The sequence below is a fragment of the Platichthys flesus genome, chromosome 1, assembly GCF_949316205.1.
Source record: "Platichthys flesus chromosome 1, fPlaFle2.1, whole genome shotgun sequence".
In the NCBI taxonomy this organism is placed as follows: Eukaryota; Metazoa; Chordata; class Actinopteri; order Pleuronectiformes; family Pleuronectidae; genus Platichthys; species Platichthys flesus.
This window is the reverse complement of record NC_084945.1, coordinates 12142118-12167801: the sequence shown is the minus strand read 5'-3', so window position 1 is coordinate 12167801 and position 25684 is coordinate 12142118. Positions and strand designations below refer to the sequence as shown.

Here is a 25684-nt window from a genome sequence, read left to right as displayed (position 1 = left end):
TTAGCAGGATTATGCTATTTTTTGGGCGAAAAATAATGAAGAGATTTTTGGCATATGTAGAGTTATAATATTTAGGAAGGGGGGAGGATGCGTATCTGATCTATATACAAATATGCAATAAGGTGATAAATTGGCGAATAGCATGTGCTCTCCTGATTTAATTGTTTCGTATTAAATCTACTTGTGCCTGTGTACAAAGATTCTGACAAAGACAGATTTCTTAACCAGGAATTACAGCTTAAGTACCTTACATTTTATCCTAATGAGGAACACATGTCAGGTGTTGTCAGGTTTAACATCACAATATGTTGTATCACAGCATTTTCAACAGTTGAAGTGAAGGAGAATAGAATAAACCAGCGACGCTTTGTTGGCTACCTTCATCTTTCTATGTGGTGGTTACTACAGAAACCGGTGGACAGTGACTAAGCTATGAACTGCATATTGAAGGCAGTGCCGTATCAGGCTTTTGAGCTGAAGAATCAGGAGGTTTGATGCGTAACACATGACAGGCTGCATCACCACAACAACTGAGATGGTGCACAGGAAACTGCACCATTCACCCTGGTAAGAAGTTTCAACAATAATACTCAGAGCAGGTGGAGAGGATTGTTCTGGAGACAGCTGTCACTCCAGCCGCTCCAGCTGTGTCACACTGAGTTATTTATAATACTCTGGTTCATGGTGAAATATCAAAACTAATTCTGATAAGACTGTTATAACAACGTCTGACGAATCAACCTCGCACCATCTGTGTGGTTGTCGGCAATTTCTAACTGACGCACGTGATTTTTTTGTGAATCATTATTTATGCAAACGGCCCATTGAGAAAATTCCCATTTCACTTGGTAAGTAGCAGACCAGTGTTAGAAATACAACCATAGAAAACAGTTTCTTGGAAAACTGGTACATTGGATTAAAGATCTAATTTTTAGAAAGCAACAAGCATCATTCCTAATATACAACAAAATAAATGACAACATGCATTAAAGCCGGTTGCAGCTTCTGCCAGGTAAAAGAGAGCACACACACACACACAGAGTCAGTGTTAGCACTGAGTGTCCACAGCTCCCGTGGGGGCCAATTCACACTTGCATCACAAGCGGAACAGACACAAGCACAACTCAGACAAAGCCATCTGATCTGACCTGAAACCAAATCCGTGTAGAGATGTTATTGGGAGGCCTCCGACAATGCAATATCACATGAAAGCTTCACACAACCATGCCGCTTCCTAATCAGCTCTATGCATCACTGTCCAGAGGTAATTTCAGTCTACTCAATCGGCGCCACAGACTCTGAAGGGGCACAGATGACATTCAAGGAATAATACAGGCTTGATAATATAACCAATTTTCTTCCTGATTCAAGTGAGTGGTCTTTCATTTTGAGAGCATAACTTAATATCTGGCATTTAATTGGCAAGAAGGAATCCTGACGAGGTAATTGGACAAAAATCCAAGAGCGAGAGCAGAGATCAGAGAGTAGGACTGGGCAAGAAAATCACATGAATAATAATAGCAATGGTTCCATATATTAGCTCGTGCAATGTGCACAGTGAGGAGGTAAACCAGAAAAAAATCGATCTACTTTATATGAAGTGTAAGTTGAGTTTCAAACCACAATCTTCACTCAGGAGCAAAAATGAGTCTTTAAACTTAAAAGAAATAAAATTGTGACCGTCATTGTGATAGTTATCGTCATTTGAACATTATTATCTTGATATAGTCGTCTAGCCCTGTCTGAGAGATGAAGTTTTGTGAGCATTCACAAGCAGCCTGAGCACATGAAGGACTTAAACATGAACACAGCACAGGAGCTTGGTGCAGCGACAGTATGTCCAAGTGCAGACAGGTTCAGATTCGAGCCGGAGCAGAGCATGTGTGAGCGAGGGCAGGGTTTTGAGGCAAAGCATTGATCTCAATGTGAAATGAGGAATTAGAGCTCCCGAAATGAAAGGCCACACAGAAGAAACTCCAGATCACATCCACACAGTGGACAATGTTCATCCTCCATAATTTATCAGGCCTTTTTTTGTAAAGATCACCACTGACACTGAAACATCTGAACAGTACGTCTCTCTTACGGAAGGTAAGGAAAGCAGGTCCTCTGTTGACACAGGACTCGTGGAGATGGATTACATTTCATTTCCACCTTATATATCATGGCAGCCAAAAAAACGTCCAAAAGAATGAATCAATGGTTAGATAATTATATTTTTTTACAGTCACAACAGTTGCTGGAGCTTTGCTCTTTTCAATACATAATCCGGTCCCATAACAAAGGCTGGGAAAATAAGGAGAAAATTACTGTGTAGCAGCCTCAACATCCTCTTTTTCTAAACTCATTCATAGTGTGCTTTTTTATCGGGGGATACAGCAAACACAAGGAAATTCAAACTAACCTTTGGTCTGAATATTAAAAAGAACTTGGGAATGCTGCCCTGGGCTCTGGAGGCTTTGAATTGTATCTCGTCTGCCCACCTTGCCCCTCCATCTCCAGGAGACAGTGTTTACTGAGCAGGAGCCAGCACACAGTGTGATTGTACATAGTGTCGGTCAAAGTGGAAACCGGCTCCTCCAGGGAAAACAATGCGTGCAAAAACATTAATATTATATGGACGTACTCAAAGTCAAGGTAAATGAGCTTAATAACTAACTTCAATGAATCTACATTTTGGATGATGCAAGCACCCTAGATAACCAACTATATAACAGAGGTTGAGTTGTTTTTAGACATTTCAATGAAGAATTGTTATATATTAATAATCATCTTGATATGTTACAGAGTATGAAGATATCATCGATCTGTTTATATGGATACAAATTTAGCAATTACTATTTTTTGTAAATTTGATCATGTTGTTATACATAAGCAATAGTTTTCTCATTGTCTGCACAATGATCTGACACTTGAGATTTAATGAGTCACTTTCATATAGATTTCTTGGAGGCCTACATTTTAAATATTTCTCTTTTTTAGTTGAGTGCCCACAACTTTACATGTTACTTGATAAGTTGAATATACTGTGGAGTTTTGGACATCCAGTGGTGTTAGAAAGCTGTTGTTTTATGAATTATTTACTATCACTGAGCACGTCTGAGCACCTGCTTGTCCTGGCAGTGTATAAACCGACTTTAACATGATTCATTCGGGAGGGGGGGGGGGGGGTCTGTTTTTTAGAACAATAACTGCCAAGTATACACCATTAATGACGGTTAGGGTCTCAATTCAAAAATGCCCAGCAGTCCCACTTATTCAGACTAATGAAATCCCTGCTCAGATTGAAGTTGAATAGTTTTCAAACCTCAAACTAACATCGGGGACAAATACAGAAGATAGAAGTGTGGCCCCTCCTTCTCTAGCATGTGCTACATAACTACTATGAAATCTATGAAGCATAATTTACACACACACCGCAGTCCTCAGGGGAGGTGTGAGCAAACAAAATATGAAGCACCTGTGAAGCACTGGTAAACACAATCCCACACGGTTGTCATGGATATTGATTTGGAGAACTGTAAGAGGTGAGACAGACGTTTGCGTGTCTATATAACAGCATGTTTCCTCCACACACATGTGGGCCTCATAGTAGCACAGGCTAATACAGATATGGATTTGGTTATTTTCCCTCCTACCTCCAATAGAAAGAGTCAAGGCCACCGGAGATTTGACTTCTCTTTAACAAGAAACTGCGAATGCAAATGCATCATTTCAAATTGGCTGCCCAAGGCTAGAGACAACAACAAGCCTAAGATCTCCCAGTGGTTCATTGGGCTTCGAGCCTCATTGATACTTTCAATAGATTATTATTATTTCCAAGAAGTTATGTTTTCCCCCCTATCAATTTATTTGTCAGAGGGATGACGGAAAAACTATGAAACTTCGAAGAGGACCCGGGAACTTTTTTAACCCTTCCTGAACCCTGCAAGATAGGGTGATTTAATTGTTTTTAGTTGTTTTTTTACATTTTTACCAATTTATGGATCTTGATGAAGAAACTCGGGCATATAGGGGACTGACATCTATGATTGTGTGCAATTTGGTGCAGCTTGACTAAAGTCAATGGGACTATTGTGGAGGTATGAGCTCTAACTTCCATTCTACTTGATTGATACTTTTCCCCCCATGTTCCTGTTTTGTATAGGTTTTAGTGAGGACTTAGTAATCATTCCAATAAGGATCAGACAAACAGTCTATACTAGAGTTTTACCCCAGATGCCTGACAGAGCTTACCACATTAACGTCACTGTTTAATCTTTTGTTTTATTTGGAGGATAGCACGAAGAATCTATCTGAACTGTCAGTTCTAACTCAATCTGCTCCTGTTTGACTGGTGAAGCAGCTCATTAGCAGAGAGGCTGCTCATGTGCACCTTCTCACCTGTGCATGAGATAAAACCACCTCGGGGAGAATTTCTATCTTTGAGAGAAAATATGATATGATATTGGTATAAAGGACACAACAGCCCTACTTAAATGCACAGACCACCGTACCTCTTACAGTCTGTTACTGGCAGCAATGGGAGAAATCTTCAGAGGGCTACAGAACCATTGGCTCTGACAGCAGGCTCCTGGGATGTCCATGGACAGATCTAGAATACCAATTATACCGTCTGAGCCAATACATGCAGTGTTGTCATGGTAAAACTTGGTCGACTGTGCCGCCGGTCAAACAGCTACAGGAGATACATCTCCAACTCTCCATTGTACGCCAGAATGAGGAGTATGACTAAAGAGGAATTTGAATGGTGTGCTAGATAAAAAAGTACTCATGGAGATATTCATGATTGCTTTGTTCAGTGGTGGCAAGTGTACCGCATATATACTGTGAATATTTTTGATGTAATGCTGTTGTTCCTGAGAATGTACTTACAGTGTACTTCCTCATTGTCAGGGCTCCTGTTCAGTAGTCATGAGCGTTCAGTGACTGATTCACACTTGCTGTCTATGTTTTGGTGGCCTCAAACGCACAAAATGGACATATGTAAAACGGAGCAACCTCCACTTGCTCATGAGTGTGATTTCTTCTTAGAAATTCGTCAGACTCCCCGCTCCCCTCAGGCTGAGGACCGCCACGGCTCCAAGGATGGTTTTAATATGTCTGCTCCATGTTCATGCTCCTCGCGTCTGCTCGAATTTGTACTGAGGTTTGATCATAAAGGATCAGACTTACAGAGATGTAGCCTGCCAACCTCAGGGCTGAAGATGATGCTGAAGATGAGGATGAAGAAGAACAAAAAGAGTAAGATGATGATTATGATGAAGAAAATGATGATGATAATAAAGAAGATGATGATGTTAACAATGAACGTGATGATAATAATGATGATGATGATGATTCTGATGAAGATGGTAGTAGAGGTGACAATGAGGATCAAGATGACGAACATGATGACAATGATTTTTTATACTCTATATTGTCACTTCTCCACCACAAAAAAACTTGTATGTATGTATGGATAGATCAATAGATAGATAGATGGTTGATTGATTGATTGGCTGATTGATTGATTGGTTGGTTGGTTGATTAATTGATTGATTGATGGTTGTCTTGTGCCGCAGGAAACAAACAACAGTATCAACCACTATGGGTCATGTATGCTGTTGGTGATCCTGAATGTTTTTGTGATGTACAGATTCATGATGATTTATGACGGACCCAAACACAGAGGGAATCGAACACATCAGACACAGGACGATGCTCAGGCTACTTGATGAACTCACATCACATCTCCCTTGTCCAAATCGGCACCTGTCATTTAAGAACGGAGGAGGTTTGGGTGTTGTTATTTTTTTTTGGGGGGGGGGGGGGGGGGGTGGGACTCCACCTTGCAATATCGGCCTAACACACACACACACAGGAAACGCAGAACACAGGTAAAGTAGCCTCTCACACAGACACACACACAGACACACACACAGACACACACACAGACACACACACACACACACACACACACACACACACACACACACACACACACACACGCACGCACACACACACACGCACACACACACACACACACACTGAGGGGAGCAGCTCCTACCTGTCGTAACTCCATCTGCTGTAAGACATGCTCCTGTTGCTGCTCACTCCCTCCATGTCTCCGCTGCGTGTGGACCGGACTCGGTGCGGAGACAACGCTGTCTGAGGGGAGTTAAGCCCGGAGAGTGATGGCTCCTCCTTGGTGCTGCTGGTTCTCCTCCTCCTCCTCCTCTTCCTCACTGACAGTAACGTGAACTGAAGGAATCGCTGTGAATTAGAGGAGCAGCGGGGAAACACGCTCTCCTATTGGCCGAGAGCTCGAGCGCGAGCCTTGGACTCGCGGTGCACGCGCAGGTGCTGATGTGTTTCACTCACCGCGATCATCAGCACTGAGGTTTGTTTGACTGCAGACGTCCCACTGGTCCCCGTGTGTCCATGTCCTCTGGATTAGTGACGTCTCATAGTCAGCAACAAACACTGAACCACACTGATCGATACCCACGGAGCCACAGAGGAACTGTGGTAAACACCAGATGTACGGTGGCCCTGAGGTGCACAGCTGAATGTCATAAAGCACAGCAACGAATCACAAGTCTTCGAATAAGAAATTTCACCAGCTTATAGTAAACACAACAAATAAGAAAACCCAGCAACAAATAAGAAAACACAACGTATAAGAAAACAAACCAGCAAATAAGAAAACCAAGCAACAAATAAGAAAAATACAACGATTAAGAAAACAAACCAGCAAATAAGAAAACAAAGCAACAAATAAGAAAACACTCCCAAAAGACAAATAGGAGAATCTGACAGCAAACAAAAACAAACACAAAGCCAATAAGAAAAAACAACTTAAATTTGTCCTATTTGCTGTTGGGTTTTCTTATTCGTTGTGTATCTTATTGTCATCATGCTTTCTTATTTGTTGTGTTTTTTAATGTTATGTTTTCTTAATTGTTGCGGTTTCTTATTGTTATCATGTTTTGTTATTTGTCATCGTGTTTTCTTACACTTAAAAATGTTTACTTATTTGTTGTGTGTTCTTATTTTTCACGATGTTTTCTTATTTTCCGTTGTTTTCCTATTCGTCATTGTTTTTCTCATTTGCTCTTATATTTTCCTATTTGTTGTGTTTTCTCCTTTGCCAGTGTCTATTTTTAATAATTTGTTGTTGTGTGTCATTATCTATTGTCATCATTGTAATTTGCACTTAAGGGCCTCTGTGCATACACATTCTGTTCTGTCCTTTCATTTTCACTGAATGAAATTGTGCCTGGACACGTGAACTCTCCAGAAGTAATTTGCCATGGGTGTCATTCAATGCAAATTAGAATGGGGCGGCTGTATTTCCCCGCAGGATCAGGCAAACACTCACAGCTCATTTATAATCACCTGCAGTGGAGATTGCTTCTTCTCGATATGATCATTAAATGGAAGTTTATCATTAAATTTTCTCCTTGTAGTCGCGTCCTCGCGACTACAATATTGTGAGAACATATAAATATTGGTAGAGATCCTCTTGAGCTGCTATTTAAAAAAACAAACAAAACAGAATCTATCTTTAACCTAAGCCAATGATGGATTCTTGTTTTTACCTTCTCATACTTGACTTGACTAATAGCCTCTTTATTACAGTAGAAGCTGAAGGACGCCTGTTCTCCTCTAAATTAACCTGTTCTTGATCCGTGGTCATTTTTGTGGAGCAAAGATCACATGGGAACATTCTGTAGCCTTTTAGATGTGACTCATGTGTGATGAATCACATCAACATTTTCAAACATTATCATAGGATGTCTACTGTCACAAAATATGCAGGTACAAGATCTGGCTAGGATGCTGCTTTTTGTCGATCAAGTCCATGAATTAAAATGAAGAGAAAATCCTGGATGCACCCTCAACACGTCCTAAGGTCTTTCTCGCAACATGTTCCACCCCTCCACAAGATTTCAGTTAATTTGTTTTTGTGAAATTACAAAATGGTTACAAACAATCAAAAACTTACACACCAACAAACAAACAGGGGTGAAAACATAACATTCAATTGGCTGAGGTAATTATCATCCAAAAACTGATTAGAGAATATGATTGGCTGGGGTCAATGTGTGTCCTGAGAAAGATGAACGTCCTGATAAATGCTACGATTTTATTCTCATCATAGCTATTCTTCTCAATCACAATCTGTTCATTTCAGAAAGCATTTTTTTTTTGTCACTTACAGCAACATTGCACTGATATAACGAGATTTATACTTGTGGGGTTATGTATTCTGGTATAATTTATATAATAAACTGTGATCGCTGAATTTGTTTGCTCTCAAAGGGTCAAATGTAGAACAGGCAGATGGAGATTGCATTCATGTGTGTTTAAACATAGTCAGCAGAGGAAACATGTATTTTTACATCGTCTCTCAAAGGGCATATTTCTCTTATATTTGGAAGGTTTCACACCTTGGCAGCGAAATTCATCGATAGCACAAAAAAAATCTTCAGGTAACTCAGCCTTTCAATAAATTGGGTCCAGAAAACAAGCAAACCCAAATAGCGACGTGCAGCTGTGTCCCTATCATAACACCAGGTTCCTCAAGAGTGTATAAAAAAAACTGAATCATTAAATAGTTCAGAAATGTGTTTTTGGAGTCCCACTGGGAATAACGATGGGAGGGCACATGGATTTCTCGAATCCTGTGCAGTTTTTTGTATCTCGAAAAACAAAGATTCTCTACCCCATCTGGCTCAATGACAGATTTTATTTTAGCACCAAAAAGCTCTACACAGGGCAAAAGACACTGAAAAGGGAGAAAAAGAAAAGAAAAAACATGATTTGGATGTACACTAGGATTTGCGATGAGATGGAAAATGCTTAAATCTCAGAATCTGTAATAATTGATTAGCGTGGTATAAAGCTCCCACTTAAACACCAGAATCTTTTCTATCTCCCATCTGATCTGGTGTGTTGCGCTGGGCTTGTGGTAATCCCCCCCCCCCCAGATAAATATTAATACTCCATTACTAAAGACACGATAAGGAAAAAACATTCTTGGTCACATTTGGGTGAAAGAAAATCTCATTTTGTAGATTTGGGCCAACAGTCATCTTCATTCTCAAATAAAGAGAATTGAAAATTCCTCTTATCGTATACACAGCCGCGTTGTGAACATGTATTCACTTATAAACATATAAAAATACTTAATAACTAGATTGATAAGAAAATAATGTATAAAAGTATAGTAGAAACATTTAATCAAGTCCATTACTTCCATCATTGATGTTCTCGTTCATATTACAAGGCAAGGATATGAAAAAACAAACTGCAGTACTGTTTTACTGTTTTATGCCCGAACAGAAGTACAGAAGTGGCGAGGGAAGGCAGAACAGTATCGTGGCGTCTGCGGCGATGACGACTCCACAGGTGGCAGGTCTGCTGAGTTCATGTCCCGGAGGAGACACAACTTGTTTTCGTCTCAGTGCTTCCTCGTGTCCTGGTTTCTCACTCGCAGACCATTGGGTTAAAACATTTTTAAAAAGTTGTGTAGCAGAATAATTCAAGGAGACAAAACAGATACATTGCCACTGTGTTATTGGAATGAAAGAACAGTGAAATTGTCGACTAAATGTTTGACAGAAAATGATGCGTGACATTGGAATGATCTGAACTAAACTGAAAGCGACTTGATTTGCAAACAAATGGATTTGTCAGAGGGTTGAATGTAGAGCGAAGAGCGTTCAGTGTTTTGATTTGTTTTCCTTTTTTCCTCAACTGCTTCTTAGAGATCTGAAACAAGGCGGAGTTGTCGCCATCGTGGAAAGAATGTTAGACTAATTTCTTTCGGTTCACTGAGGTGAAGGCGTAGGATAAAACCCTTCTATCTATAAGACTTAAAATGTGAAAATCAGATACAGTAGACACTCCACATTTGGCAACTGAGACACAAGCAGAGACCACAGACAAAGTAAAGAATCCACTGCAGAACGGTAAAAAGTTCCATCATTGTAGCTTTAAGGGCCGTCTAGGTATTATATTTATATACATCCTTATATATATTCACTTTCATATGTGTAAAACCAAACTCAACCTCACACACTGTACTGTGGTGATTTAACAAGTCATTAGAAATACACTTTGAAAATCACAACAAATGTCACTTATGTACAGTAGCAGATTAGCACATGGGAGTAAAGGTGGATATGGCACAACATACACAAAGCTTCATAAGATAATCTCTCTGCTCTGATCAGACTCTGGAAACTAAAGAAAGTCATTAACATTCTAGATATATAATTTTCATTCAATCTCGGTAGCAGGTACAAATGTCACTACAAGGCAAGAGAAGTCCTTCAGAGTACAAAAAACGTTAATTTGTCAGGCTGATTTAGAAGGCAATGTTTAGTGTTGGGACTCTCTCAAGTGGATTAGATTACGGCTGAAGGTAGAGTGGTGTTAAAATTTTGGCATTGCCAGTTGTCCATAGTGATGTCCTGGACAGCAGTTCCTGGTCAGAGTATCTCAGAAAAGGCTGTCTGGAGTCATGCACGTGGAGAAGGCAGCGGTCAGTCATCCTCTGAGGGATGTGATGTCAGGCAGAGTGGGCGGGGTGGTCGAGAGTAGCTGCATGAGATACAGTGATAAGGCCGACTCAGACGATCACACAGTGGCAGCCGCTCTTGTCTTTCTCTTTTCTCGTTGGCTCTGGCGACGGTGGACATTCCTGTTCTTGGAATTTCCTGAGAGGTGGGAGAGAGAGATGTTTGTTTTTTCGAACAGAAATGATAAATAGGAAACTAAACTCTCTCTGCTCTAAAAAAAATAACACTAAAAAAAGCGCTCAAACAAATTTAGAACCGTTTGGGTTGATCCTCGTAGATCTCTGTGGGTGCTAGTTTGAAGTGGGCGAGGTTCAAGTGCACTGGTTCTACGTTTATTCTGTATAAACGTATTCGTTTCACTTTGTGCGTGATAGCAAAAGGAGAGAAAGTCGTGGGGAATGAAGTGCAACAACGTTACTTGGCGTAACCAAATCAGGTGCATTTCAATTAAAACCCCCGGCCAGCAAATAATTAATAAAATGTCATATTCACTCTAACAGCTAAATGTGCAAAGGTTTCACTGTGATCTGGGATATTAACAACAGGAGAGTTTGTAAGGCTGAATCACCCATATGTGTAAACGATGTGTAGACGGTGCTTTTACCAACCACCCACCTGATTACCCTAACCAGCTCATGGAAAGCTTGGTCTACGTTCAAGCGGATTTTGGCTGAAGCCTCCATATATGTGACCTTCAGTTGTCTGGCCAGCTGCTGGCCCTCCTCCTGGGTTACCTGAGGAAAAAAAGAAGAACAGGCTGAATGTCACCTGAGCTCCCACACATGTAAAAAGCACTTTCCACAATCCCTCATGAAACACAGGAGTGAGCTGAAGTGCTCCTTTGACTAATCAATGTATGTTCGCTTTCTTTTAAGGCCGAGAACGAACCACCATATAAAGATAAAAGCCGTCTTCACAAAAGTAGACAGCTGCTGGAACTATGGCTCCTTTAGCATCTTGATCTCATCTCTAAATTTCATTTTAGATGTATATATTTTGTAAATGTTGCACATTGGAAGCATGGGAACAGTTTTTTATTTACTTATTGAACATCTTAATCATAAAAATTGAATAAGTAATAAACCATCCCAGGTTTTCTAAAATCTGATTCCAATGGCTCCATTGAGCTTGTAAGCGGCTCCACTTCACCACAAGAGGGAGGTGTTGATTCACTGCAGGAAGTGACAAGCGACTAACACACCAACAGCCAGAAAATTCATCATTTCATCACACTCCCTTTTCATCCTCCCTTCCTCATGACACCACCATTCATACAGCCGCTCTTTTATTCCCTCAATCACATCCTGTTGAATCTGAGCAGATATCTGCAGCTGCAGCGCTCGCTTCCACTTTGAAGTATGCAAATGTGAATCCTTATCTCAGCCGATCACACTGTGTGTGTGTTCGTCAGTGGTTGGGTTCAGATCTGTGTTGGACTTACTTGTCTCTGTGGCTCCAGATCTGCTTTGTTTCCTACGAGGATCATCGGGAATTCATCTCTGTCTTTGACTCGGAGAATTTGTCTTTGGAATTTGTAGATTTCTTCAAAGCTGTAAAGAAATGATACACGGTTTTATGGTTTGTTTTTTCTCACACAGGTTATGATGTTATTTACGTATGGATGCACAGATTTATAGGAAAATGAATGTATGTGTCAGACCTCCAAACAAATGACAAAAACAAACAGAAGTTGGGGGTTATTGTCGTTGCTGTGTATCAGACTGAAGGGTTGAACATGTCAGCAAAGAGGAAACATCAGCCTCACTTTTACAGGAACATAACATTTATTTCTCTTAGTGCACTGACCTTTTCATTGTGCGACTATAATATAAATGTCAAGTGCACTTTTTCAACCAAAAAGTAAACAAACAAAATGTCAATCTGGGAGAAGAAGAAAAAGTCACAGGCCCACAGACAGCCTGGTGAGCACATAGTAAATCTGGAAGGACTTGACTAATATAAATGGAGGAAGGAAAGACTGTTTACAATCTGAACAGTGGGAGGGGTCTTTGGGTGGGTGGGGGGGCAGGGGACGGCAGCTCACTGCACTGCTGGGCAGGCACACAAAGACAGAGAGGAAGGGGCGTGACGGTCTGACTACAAGAAGCTTACAATACAGTGTAACCTGAAAAATATCTTCAAGGCGACTTAATTCCTGATAGTGTCAGGAAAATAACTAACAATCACATTTTTGTCTGAAAAATCTCCTGGTGATATCGTGTTCTGCTTTCATTTCCCCATAAAGTTATATTATCCTCTATTGATGGTTTTAGGATGTGAACGATCGGCTACATAAAGAAGTTCTCTGAGAAACGATGCATGCATACAAACTGAAATAACTTGATCTCATTGATAACAGCTTCCCTGTTTACTGCTCGCTCTCTTTGCTTTCTCTCTACTCTTTTACTAGCCCTGTCTTGATGCTGCAAAGACCAGTTGCTGCTTCGATGTCTCTCTGACACAGAAGTAGCTGTGGTATTAAACCACACTTGCTGTTACCATGGTTACCACCGCTGTCGCAAAATCAACCAGGGCCGAAATCTTAAGGGTCACAGTTTATAATGTGTAACAATTGAAGTAAGCTTTAAATAAATAAGACATATTGTACCAATACGTCACATAGAAACATTTATTTGAATTCCCTTCAAATTCAGCCTGACACACAGTGAATAGATTTAAGAGAGAAATAAATATTTGTATGTTTATCCTACATTTTACACATAACTGAATATATTTCTGCAGCAGTCCACATATAGTACTGTTATTTTAGCAGCTCATTCATGACAACAGGACGAGAGAGGAAGTGTTAAGAACAAAAACTAAAAAACGACAACAAGAGCAACAGCAAAGGGAAGCACGGGGGGGCACCAAGTGAGAGCATCAGAGCAAAATGTGGAGTGAGAGGCCGAGGAGGGGGGGAGAGAGAGTGAGTAACTGTGAACAGTAAACAGAGGTGTGTGAGAGAGAAGGGGGGTTTGTGTGTTGTGTGTTTGTGTGTGTGTGAGAGACGAGTTTGCACATGACGAGAACTGTCACTCACCTTCCTCTGTCAGTGACGGAGAAGACGAGCAGGAAGCCCTCCCCCGTCCTCATGTATTGTTCTCTCATGGCTCCAAACTCTTCCTGTCCAGCCGTGTCGAGGACTAGAGAGCGTGCACACACACGATGTCACAGACACACAAAGAATTGCAGCAAATTCCACCTTTGCGATCAGTTCTTCGAGTACAATATAATGCAATAGAAACCTACAAACAGCCTGTGTGTGTGTGAGTCTTTGTGTGTGTGTTGACGCTGTTCGTGTTTGTTCAGCAAAGTGCACTTACTGTCGAGCCTGGCCGCCTTGTCGTCAATCACACACTGCTTTGTGTAGGAGTCTTCGATTGTGGGATCATAGTCGGTGACAAAGTACGACTGCGGGAGAGAGAGAGAGAGAGAGAGAGAAGAACCTTGAGTTTGTCTGGCGTCTGTAATTATGTCAGGTAGAGACACAAGCTGAGACCTAATTATGTATTCACTGTATACACTATGCACTTCAAGCAGTATTCCCTATACACTGAGCTTTGCAGCAAACAAGAGCAACACCAATGGGGCCTATGGTATTATGCTAACAGTAAATGAAACACTACACTTGCCATGCAAAGGCAATTTTTTTTATTTTCACAGAAGAGATTATGTTTTCACCCCCGCCCTTTGCTTTGTTGTTTGATTTCCGCCAAATTTGGCATGATGAGATGAGCGTTGTCAAAAGTACAGACACTTTCATACCACATGTGTAAAAATGATACCATGTCTGTTAATTTCACTTTCAATAGAATCGGAAAAATACAGAGGCAGATCTACACTTTTATTCGTAACCTGAGGCTGCATTACAAAGAAACCTGTTGATTTAAAAGAAACTGGTCTGACTACTTCTTTTTTCCTTGTAGCAATCAATTCATCGATAAAACATGTTCGTTGAGCTTTATTTCAGACTCGTAGGTCCGTATTAGTATAGAAATGAAATCAAAATAAATGACAAAATACAGCACAAAATTATAGAATATAATCATCACACTTTATAAGTACACAGGGATTGAGAACGCATGATAGACTTTTGTTCCAGAGTTTAGAAAAACAAGGTGAGTCAGTCAAAGCCCGTTACATCACCGTCTGTGAGTCAGTTCATCAAAACGGATTACTTCAAAGATAAGTATTCCATGAACAATAGTGCTCGACATAACAGGACCTTTCCTCCAATCCCTGAGAGTGGTATCGACTCTAGTGTCTCCATTGCGGTATCACATTTTCGTCTAAAATCTTGGCATCATGAAAACTCATTGTCAGAGGGTGTTTTTTGACATTTTGAAATTATTTTCTCCGGGATTAAGACAAGTACAATCTGACATATTAAGGTGACTCATGTCTGAGAGTCTGAAATTTGGTAAGGCTTGATTGAATATAAAGGGGACTGTCGGGCCTTAGTGCAGGTATGTGCTCGACTTATTTGATTATTTCTGATGAGCTTCTGAACTGCTTAATTACCAGCCATCATTTAAGTTTTTGCAGCAGCAAGCAGCTTTTTGTGTGGTAGAAGAATAAGGCCAACACCAGAACACTGGTGGGGGGGGAGAGGGAAGGGGAGGAATCATGCATTTTTTACATTTTTCCCATGTTTTCTAGTTCTCTCTCTCCTCGGGGACTAGTTAAGTGGTGACAGCTGAGGGGAGTGCTCGGGGAATGTCAAACCAACACCCTAAAAACACAGAGCAATCACAGGAACATAAAAAACAAGACAGGACTCCCTGTTGTTCCAACGACAAGCCACATTAAACTCTCTCCAGAAACAGTTGTGTTGTTCGTGTGTGTTGTTTCACACAGCGAAGGGCTGATCACAGCTTATTTGCTGGTATTTGGCAGCTCAGGGAGGCAAGAGATGACTTGTGTGTACGTGCACTAAATAACACATCTCTGACACATTGAATTATGGAGGATATAGATCAAAAAGGCAGGTCGATCACTTGTTTAATTCTAATTAGAGCCCAACTGATATAAGACCACTGCCAATTACCAATACAGCTTCAAATAGGATCCATACCCTCTTATATTTTGGCTGATAAATAACAAGTAATCATAGTGTGACGATATCAAAGATACGTCACAATTAAATGAGTATTATCACTATTGATCGATTGTTCCAACTATGGCCATGAATAATGAATTAATCATTTTCCCAATGTGATCCAAAGATTCAAATAACATCCAGATCTTGTGAATTTAAATGTGGTTTCATAAGGGGACCGTTGGGCTATGGTCGAGGTTTTCAAATTAAAACATCCTGAAAGTATAGTGTCAGCATTTCTGTCTACTTAAAAATAATATCACTGATGGCTCTACTTATGTGAATGCATTTAATTGTACTGTGTGTTCTCTTACGTGCTCAGTGGATATACATTCCTTGTGCCACCTGCAGCTCTCTGTTGTTGCATGAGCTGCAGGTAATCTCTCCCTCACACTCTCCCGTCGCTCTGCAGCATGCCGGCCTGTGTCACATCCACTCACCACTGTTCAATAATTCATCAGTATTACTCTGTGTATCCTAGACCTCGCTTCGCTGCACTGCACTGCCTTCAGATGACCAGACAGAGACAGAGAGGGGAGGAGAGAGAGAGAAAAAAGAAAGCCTCCCGTCCACCTCTTACTCCTATTCTGTCCTATTCTGTCAACCCCGGGCAGCTGCATCAAGCTCCACACTCCTCCGGTTTTACCCTCCCTCCCTCTGCAAAGGTAGCAGAGCTAGCTGCCGCACTCTCCCAGAGCCATGATAGATGAGGCTGTTACTGGGTGCCAGCAGCACCAGAGCCAGTACTAACAGGGCCTGTAGTCCGGCCTGGCAGGGACTTCAGCTGGGGAGTGACAGAGCGATGGGCTTGGTGAGGGGAGTGCATCATGACTCAGGAGGACTTCCGATAAATATATGACATAAGCCAGTCTGAGTCACGGCCGGTAACATGACCTATAAATCCTTCTTTTGGTCCATGACTTCATCAGAATTATCAGGCTCAAAAAACAGGATAGATCTGGCTGAATGAGTCCAGGAATTTAACCCAAAACAACTACATCCATGTCCTGCAGGACCACAAACCTCAGATCCACAGACGAAAACATGCCACAACCAGAAACTGTCTCAGAAGTTGCAAATATCATTTATATTGTATCAGATATTTCCTGATTTTACTCATAATGTTGCATTTCATTTCACTGCTGTTACACATAAAATCAATATCAATCTATATCAACATCATATTTAAGAAGCTACAATCGGAGGTGCTTGAACATTTTAATTGAAACATTTTCAAAATGATGAATTTGTTATCAATATGGTTGCAGAATGTTTTTTCCAGTTGAACAAAAAGCTGTTGTGTATTGCTGGGGAAATGTTTTCTGACATAATGTAAGCATGGAAAGCATTTCAACGATGTCCAGCCTATTTGCAGCAAAGAAAAACTCTGACATCGGAGCGCTTGATTTTTTGCCAAACTATTTCACAGGTACGTGAGGAGGTGACTGACGGAATTCCTGGACGAATTTCCATGAAACAGTGAAAAGCTGTCATGAGGTTATGTTGCCAGTGGCGTCAGCAACTTAACAAACACACACGCTGCAAATTGACCTGTGAGTGTCAAATCTGTGTTAAACATTCACATCCTCGCAGATGAAAAAAGATACTGGATCATTTAGTTCTGCAGGAACTTCAGAGACTTGAGGAAAACTACTGTTTAAATATCAGAGCCAGTCTGCTGTATAACATTCTGTAGCCTGCATGGAGCAAGGAATGATGCTCAAAAAGCCAAGAACAACTCAAGCTTCACTGAGGCAATCTTTAGGCCAGTTCTGACATGACCACCAAGGTGGGTGTGTGCATATGTGAGCTGTAAAACCAGGGTAATTAACAACCTTGTTCTTTACCTCTGTTCAGCAGAAGTCAACTGGATTGAAAATCAGTACAGTGGGTAAAGACAGTGAGAGAAAAATCAAAATCCCTGCAGGGCCAAGCTGCAGTGCAGTTTGGATGGTGGTGGCAAGGTGGGTCAGGCCACACTCGGCCCCGGTCAGTTCTGCAGGAAGGAAACTCCACCTCTGCAGCAGGCAGCCGGCCTGGGCCGAGTCCTTGGGCGGCACTGATGTCACAGACGACATGTTCCGCTACCCTGCCCCACCCACTAAAGTCCAGAGCCATCACTCAGTTCCCTTTCAAGCATTCCAGCTATACATCCCAGCCCTCCACCCACACAGCACATGCAAGCTCACACCAGGAAAACATTACAAGGCCCGCTCATAAAGAGGGTGGATGAGTTGCAGCTGCAACACTGCTTTTTGTGTCATTGAATTTTCCAATGAACAAAGCACAGTGTACATCTGGAAACAGAAAGAGACAAACAGCTTCACTGGTTATCAAATTTGTTGTTACTTCCTGCTGGTCAACTTCCTAAAAAATATTTAAAATAACTTAGACCTTCCTCCTTTGTAGATGGAATCACGATAACAGAATCAAATGTTTTCTAAACCATCTCACTATTCAAAAAAGATACAAGATGCCATGTGTTCATATTTACATATATGTTAATACAACTGCTTTCTTTTTGAGACATGATGCAATAAATCCTGTCTGGCACAGCCACTGGTTGCCAGTCTTGAGGAAAGCAAGAATGGTTGATATGTGTAGGCGTGTAATCAGCATCATGCTTGCACTATGCACGCACTTCCTCCCCACACAAACAGCCCTACAGACGCTAAATATAGATCCTTTTCCTTCTCTGTCAGTTATCCCACTGGTTTCGTATGAGCCGCCTGTTTAGACCGATATCGCTTCGCTATCTGTGCAAAGCACAAAACCACAGATTCATCAACAATGCAGATTAAACTGAGATTTCTGGGGTAATTAGGAGAAACACACTGTACCTACTCAGCTGAGGAGGCACCTGCCTCCTGCATCGTCATAATGAGAGGGAGTGCTGAGCTAAAACAAATACTCATCAATGCTGCTAATTGCCTTCTGCATTTGGCCCAGAGCCCGATGAGGATTCACAGACCTTGACTTGCAAGTCATTAGCGGCAGTTATTCTTTAATTAAAGGGAAATGTAGATTGAAGGCCATTAAATTCCGTTATTCCAGAAAAAATTGTGTCAGCATCTGCAGATTTTAAATATTCCCCCGACCTCCTTGTGCACTGCAACACAGACACACACACACATACACACACACACAGCGCACCGCAGCAATTTCTTCTACCAAAGATGATACACTCCCCAGGAGATTTTGTGACTAAACCGTTTGTGGACGAACAAAAACTGGCTCGGAATTGAAAAATGATTTAAGCATGGTTTCATTCGTTTTGAATAAACTGCAGGTGAGCAACCAGTGTTTCGTGCACATTCTCGGGAGACCATTGTTTGCTCAAGTTTAATCAGTAAGCTTTGTTCATGAAAAAAATAGACGAGAAGGAGTCATTGTATTAGTCACAGTGAGGAACATTTTGAACTTTTGTGTCAGTCGCAGCACTCAGCTCCCACTGGTTTCTAAAGCTGCCCGTGGAAGATTCAACAGGCAGCTTTCCCACACTGCAAGACATGATAGTAGAAAGTATTTCATCCAATTTTCCAGTGATCATAGGTGTCATGAGTCATGTCTGAGTCACCTCACACTAGAAAACAAAACAAATTCTAGTAAGATTATCACTGACAAAGAGAAAATGCTTCTACAACAGTCAGGAGAAGCTCGACAATAATTTCCTGTTGTTGTGTCTTTAATTTCTTGACATTTTCCGTAGAACACGTGGAGAGTTCAACTTAAGCTTCACCTAACATGTCCTTGTTTAGGGTATACTTAACAATACAAAGTGCTTCATAGTCAACACCAAGAAGCCTGCAACCTTTAAGATGCCAGGGTGGGGGCAACAGGTGACTAGTGACTGATGACTGGTGAAACGGGCCATTTGTAAGAATTGATCTGTGGGCCAGCGGAGCCAAGTTTAGCAATTGCATTTAAGGACACAAACTCCATGCCAGACAGTCTGGAGCCTGCCAAGTTCCATCTGCAGACGGCAGCAGAATGTGACAGATTGTGATGATCCGTCCCTGATAGAATCAAAACAGGACCAGATCGACCCAGAGATTCTACAAGCATGTAAATACATCACAAATGTTGTTTAACAAAAGGTATAATTAATATTTTATGGTCGTCTATTTTGTTGCAATAAATGCCATGAAGGCAAATTTACTTCTTCACCTTAATTGAAGCTCAATTTGTCAAAGTAAGGTACAATTTCGATAGTTGCCACTAGTTACAAAAACATAAATGTAAACTGCTCTTCTGTTTTGTAGCTTTATACATGGAACCTTTTAGGGTGAATCTCAATCCACATATATCTACTGTGGTGTCTGAGCCAAGCTTTTCATTGTTACCAAAGAATTACCCAGGAAAGGAAAAAAATCAATGCAGAGTCAATGCATGAGTTGATTGATTGTTACAAAGGACTCGGTGCATGCGTGCATCACTTCCTGTCCTGCTCAAGCCGGCGCAGGCTTAACCTTTGCAGCAACATTTGGGGCTGGATGAAACAGCAGCTGTCAGTAATCAGACAGTCACCACAAGGGTTTAATGTTAAACAGATGGAGGTGACCACCAGTTCCTCCGCATCTTTACACTGCATCCTCTCACGCTTCACAGCATCCGACACACACTGACAGGAATCTGTGTGAGCGACATTGTTCTGCTGAGCACTTAGAGAGTTCTTGAAGATTTGAGGGGGAGGGCGAGTGCAGGCGACACGGAGGGGGAGAGCGGGGGGGGGGGGGGGGGCACTAACTTCCTGTGGAAACACCCACTTTTCCCATGAGCTCATACAAACCAGAAAGGTCACTTATTCAATACCTAATACACACAGAGAGAAAGGGAGCACACAATGTGTCCGGGGCCTTAAAGGGCCACTGGGGAGAGTTCTGCTGAGGCTGGGGAAGCTTTAGGACAGAACACATCATCGCTGCACACTGATTGTCATTTTCTAAACTCTTTAACCCCGTCCTGCGAAGCCTAATGATCTTATACTGCACGCTCGACATGCACAGTAACAACACAATCAGTGGATATTTACAGTTACTGAATGCCGCACTGAAGCTTGGCTCGAAGCTGGATTAAATGAACCTGTGCCCATCACTCTTACAAGCTCTCCACCTCCTAATGCACAGCAGATCAATAGACCGTCCCTTTATTCATTGCCCTGGCTTTAACTGCCAGCAGATCAGTGAAACCCTTCAAGTTAGTGGCTTATATACTATCTATTATTATAAGTTCCCCTAAAAAAAATAGGGCAGGGCAATTAACCGAAACCAACATTTGTAATGACCTCTCACTGACTAAACCTCATAAGTTATTTGGTTCATACTTTCCCTGATGCGGGCATTCACAAACTGTCTGGCTTCAGCTGTGTAATTTGTAGCGGTGGCCCAGGTTCCTTCTACTGCACCTGCAACACGCAACTCGATCTAATGGGATACGCACAGCCAGGACATCAGGGTTAAAGTGACCAAAACGATCCGGAGGGATGACTCAACACCTTCGATCAATAACTAAACAAAACAAATGTGGTCTGTTTTTGTGTCTAACGACAGAGTCGAACAGACGCACCTAAAATAATACATGAAATGATGGTTCATTAATTATAAGAAGTCAAAGTGCATCATGATATTGATATAATTGGTTCATGAGCCTTCATTTACCTTGGTTTTATATTTGACTCTGCTTCATTGAGGAGTTGATAGAACTCTGAAACGATGAGTCGAGTCGTGTTCAAGTTGTCAGATGATCCAACAGGCTAAGGGTATCCACTGTAAATGTTCAGGCTGCAACAAATAACTACAGTATATTCATTATATTAAGATTATTCATATTAATAAACGTATTACTTGAAAAGTGAGTGAAAGTTCAGATTCTAATCCACACGATACAGATTCATTTTCTGCCAGTGAGCTAATTGCTTGTTGGACTAATCATTCCGGCTCCAGCGCTAAATGTCACCGCTAATTAGATTTTGCAATAAGCTTCACCGGTTCGAACCTCCAGTGCTTGTATTGAACGAATGCATTATTTCTATGCAGGGGCAACTGTTTCGGATGTTTTCCTGAGGGTTTTCATTTTTTTCATAATTTATGTTGAATCCTACGTTGTATATAAAGATGGATGACATGACAGCTCCCATAAGTGAAGCCAAAGTATAGGTCATAAATCCTGTGTCCTGAATGTAAGTGGATAAGATGTGGACCCAGATGTCGAGACTCCATTCCCCAATCACTACTGTACAGACTCTGTCTTAAAATGCATAAGATGGCAGTGTTCATATCCAGGATGGCTTAATTTTCAGAAAGTGTGTGTGTGTGTGGGAGAAGGAGACGCGTCATTCATCTTCATATAAAATCAATGGAATTAACAGGTTGTCTGCTAACTGGATTCTGTTCTAGAGATGTTTGCAGGGATGAAATATAATTGTATTAGATAGTAGGTACAGTTAAACACTGTAAATTTCTATTTATTCATATTTATAACTTCATATTAGGTAGAATTATACTTTGATGTATCTAAAAAATGTTTGCACTTGCTGGTGTTTTCCAATAAAAATTAGTTGCATACTATATGTGCTGAATGGCCCAGTTACAGCACTCAAGGCTTTAGAGCTGGGGATAGTGCTCATGCATGCAGAGAATAAAGGAGAGGATAAATGTCCCACCAAGTGGGCCAACTCCTGGCACAGTACACCCCCTGCTCTCCTCTAACCTCTCTGGCATTAAGACTTCAATCGGCCTGTGTGCTGGACTCTGAACACTTTTGAACCTGCTCAAAGGCGCAGAATCAAAGGTGATGCCATTTAAAGACCTTTTTCCACCAGATCACTCGGCTCAAAGCCGCCTGTTTGCTCTATAGGACTATAAACCATTGCTTTATCTCCATCCCATAAGTGCATTCTGTAGAACTGTGAGTGGAGACCTGTGTAAATATTTTAGATGCCCACAAACTGATCACAAAGAACAACAGAAAGATGGTGAACTGTGTGAACTGGCCTTATTGTTCGAGAGGATCATGTGACATCACCTTCCCTGCATTAAATCCGCTCTAAGCCCAGTCATTGATGGGTTATCAGTGACGTTTTTCTAGGGCCCTGGCTTGTTTTCCTGGGAGAGACATTGAATAAAGACTTATTTTGAGAAGAGTTACCCTCTAAAAGACATGGCGATTCCCCCTGACTGCGTTTCGCTGTGGTGAGTCTTCATCAATGCCTGCTTTTGTGGATGTGGGAAAAGCTATCAAACCCATGTGATGCTGTATCAAAATGACAGTACATTTGTAAACCTGATCCATCCATCCCACCATCATCTATACCGCTTATCCTTTAAAAGGTAGCTAACATTGGTTGAGAGGAGGGGCTATAACATGGGCAGGTCACCAGCATTAAATCAGATACAGTACAAGATAAATATCAGTAACTGCAGCATCTAGATTTGGCCCGGAATACATTGTGATCATACACTGTATATTGAAATGGACCACTTAACAGTGCCCAAAAAGTGAAGCCAAATCATCTGGATCGCCCCACAATGGCTGGCTGCAGCATAATTTAAACCCTGCCTCCTCCTTTTTAATTGATAGAAAATAGACCAAAATAAAATGGTTTCATAGACTTTATCAAGCTGTATGTATGTTCAAGTAATCATGGGTTGAAAAGTCATAATTGACGGCAGGACCTTGATACTGCGAGTCCATCCCCTGATATTTTAGCTTAATTTTTGTACAACAGGAGGAAGTGAGTGACGCATCTTCCATCTCTACCGTCTCTGATGGTGATATATTGAGAACTAAACCCTTGATATGACCCATCATCTCAGACAATACATTGTTTGCATTTGTTTTTGTTTCATTATCCTGTTTTTCTTCCTCTGCTCGTCTCTGTTCAGAAGTACTTCTGCTCTTGCTTATATCAACAGAGCATGATTGTGACTGCTCAGTTAGAGGACACCAGCTGCTGCAGTGGCTGTGTAGACAGAGAAACTACTGTGACTTTCGAAAACACATGCACAGCAGGGGCCAGTGTGTCATTCTATGCTCTTCAGGAAAACCTTATGACTGAGAAAATAATCGGATGCTGATCAGGGCTGCAAAACAAAACAGTACAGTCAGAAGATCCAAATGGTTGGTTATCAGGAACATTACTCATTTATTACTAAACAGAAAACTGCAGAACTGACATGTAACTCCATAACAAATTGTTTTATGCTCCCGCCTACGTTAAAAAGACCAATTTGTTTTCCAAACACCAAGATTGAACTGTACAGAACCTGCAGGGATTTATTCCTCTCACTTCATTCTCCACAACCTCCTCTCTTCCCTCTGGTACAACTGCTGAGTTTGTGTTTCTGCACCAGTGTACACCACTGCAGACTATAATTCTTAGCGTGGGGTGATATGTCAGAGGAAATGGGGCATTTCACTGGCATCATGTCAAATACACAGCAGCATTACTGTTGTGTGCTTTTAGGCTAGCACTCCTAAAAACACAGGCAGCTGAGAAGCTATTAGTTTAGCAGCACTCCATAAATAAGACCTAATAGAAACATCTGCCCTCTCTCTCTCTCTCTCTCTGATGATCCTGCATTCCTGACCTGTAAAAACATCAATGCAGAAAATGACCATAATCAATGATGTTCAATGTGTTCCAATTTCATGTTAGAAGGCAAATATAAATGGGTGAAATATGATGAGAAAACCCTAAATAACCTAGATGCATACCTCCGTTTAAAGAATCAATCAACTTATCTGTATATTTAATGGGTTCTTCTTTGGGTCATGCCCCCCCCCCCCCCCACAAAGTTTCATTGAAATCGGTTCATCCGTTTTTGTGTAATCAAACAAACAGTGATGGTGACATAAGCTCCTTGGCAGACATAATAATTGGTGGAGAAAAAACAGTGAATGAGAATAGTTAGTTGGTTTTACTTTATTGTTCCCTCTGGCCAATTCTTTTTCACAGCACTGTAAACCACACGTCATAACACAACAGGGACAGGCAGAAACATGAAGTACAACGCAACAGACAGAACAACACAAAAACAAGATACTCTGTTTCAGGCAGCGGTTACGACAAGCACCTCAGAGACCTGAACCAGGGGGCAGTACAGTGAAGTGGAAGTTTGGTGAGCGGGTGATAAAGTATGCTCTTGTAAGTGAAATTTGAGTACGGGCCTCAAAATCGAGCTCCGACAGGTCAGGTGTGAGGAGCACACATCATCTTAGCAGCATGTTGGTTCTACACGTGAGTTTGGTAAAGCTTGTTAATCATTTACTATGGTCTTTGAAGTCACAGATCCGGAATGGTCCGCATTGAAACAGCAAATCCAATTTATTCTTAAGAAATTATATGGTGAACACTGACGTGCACATATGCCCTGTGGACCAGCAGCCAGTCGCAGACTTCCAGTTACAGCAAGGTTGTTAACTTTCTCACTTTAATAAAAAAGAGACAAAAGAAAAGACGGACGTTTTTCTATTGAATTTGGCTGGTTTTAGTTATGGTATTACGGAGGCTGAAAAGAGGAACTGCAGCATGTGACAGGTTGTCTGAACATTAGAGCATGTAGACCTTTTCAAGTAATAACCCAAAAAACAATTATGAACCTGAATATGAGCATATCTCCTTTAACTCCTCTAGAAGAGGTAGATGTAGCTACTAGCAGCACGTTACTAGGTCCAGTTGACCTGTTTCTTAGCACTTGGATATTCACAGACTTCGCAGACCTACTAGTTGAGTAGAACTTTTAAAAAATAACTTGCCAGTTTGTAAGCTAGGTGTGTTGTGGTTGTGGGGGCGTCTGGGCGCTGCATGCCTAAACTAGCATCTAGAGAGGCATGGCAGAGTTTTGGTTAGACATACCAAACCCTTTTTGGCAGCTGTTGACTTGGTGTGCACTGGTGTGTGGCAATTTAGAATTCTACACTGGGTTTGCCAACACCAACTGGTGCTGTGGACACAGAATCGCATGCAGTTGCTGGGTGTGTGTGTCTGGGTTAGATCAACATAACAGTCACACAA

The 25684-nt window shown here is 41.3% G+C and overlaps 2 protein-coding genes across 2 annotated transcripts in view; both read right to left on the bottom strand.

Moving 5' to 3' along the window:
* Positions 1–6361, bottom strand: part of tub (TUB bipartite transcription factor) — a 45557-nt gene extending 39196 nt beyond the window's left edge. The window contains exon 1 of the mRNA XM_062384996.1: positions 6050–6361. Coding sequence (XP_062240980.1) covers positions 6050–6105 — 56 coding nt within the window. The 5' untranslated portion in view covers positions 6106–6361. The remainder of the gene's footprint in view (positions 1–6049) is intronic.
* A 2353-nt stretch (positions 6362–8714) lies between these two features.
* rras2 (RAS related 2) overlaps positions 8715–25684 on the bottom strand; it is a 28296-nt gene continuing 11326 nt past the window's right edge. Inside the window, exons 2-6 of the mRNA XM_062384986.1 lie at positions 13895–13982; positions 13612–13714; positions 12013–12121; positions 11187–11305; positions 8715–10709 (exon numbers count right to left, since the gene is read on the bottom strand). Coding sequence (XP_062240970.1) covers positions 10622–10709; positions 11187–11305; positions 12013–12121; positions 13612–13714; positions 13895–13982 — 507 coding nt within the window. The 3' untranslated portion in view covers positions 8715–10621. The remainder of the gene's footprint in view (positions 10710–11186; positions 11306–12012; positions 12122–13611; positions 13715–13894; positions 13983–25684) is intronic.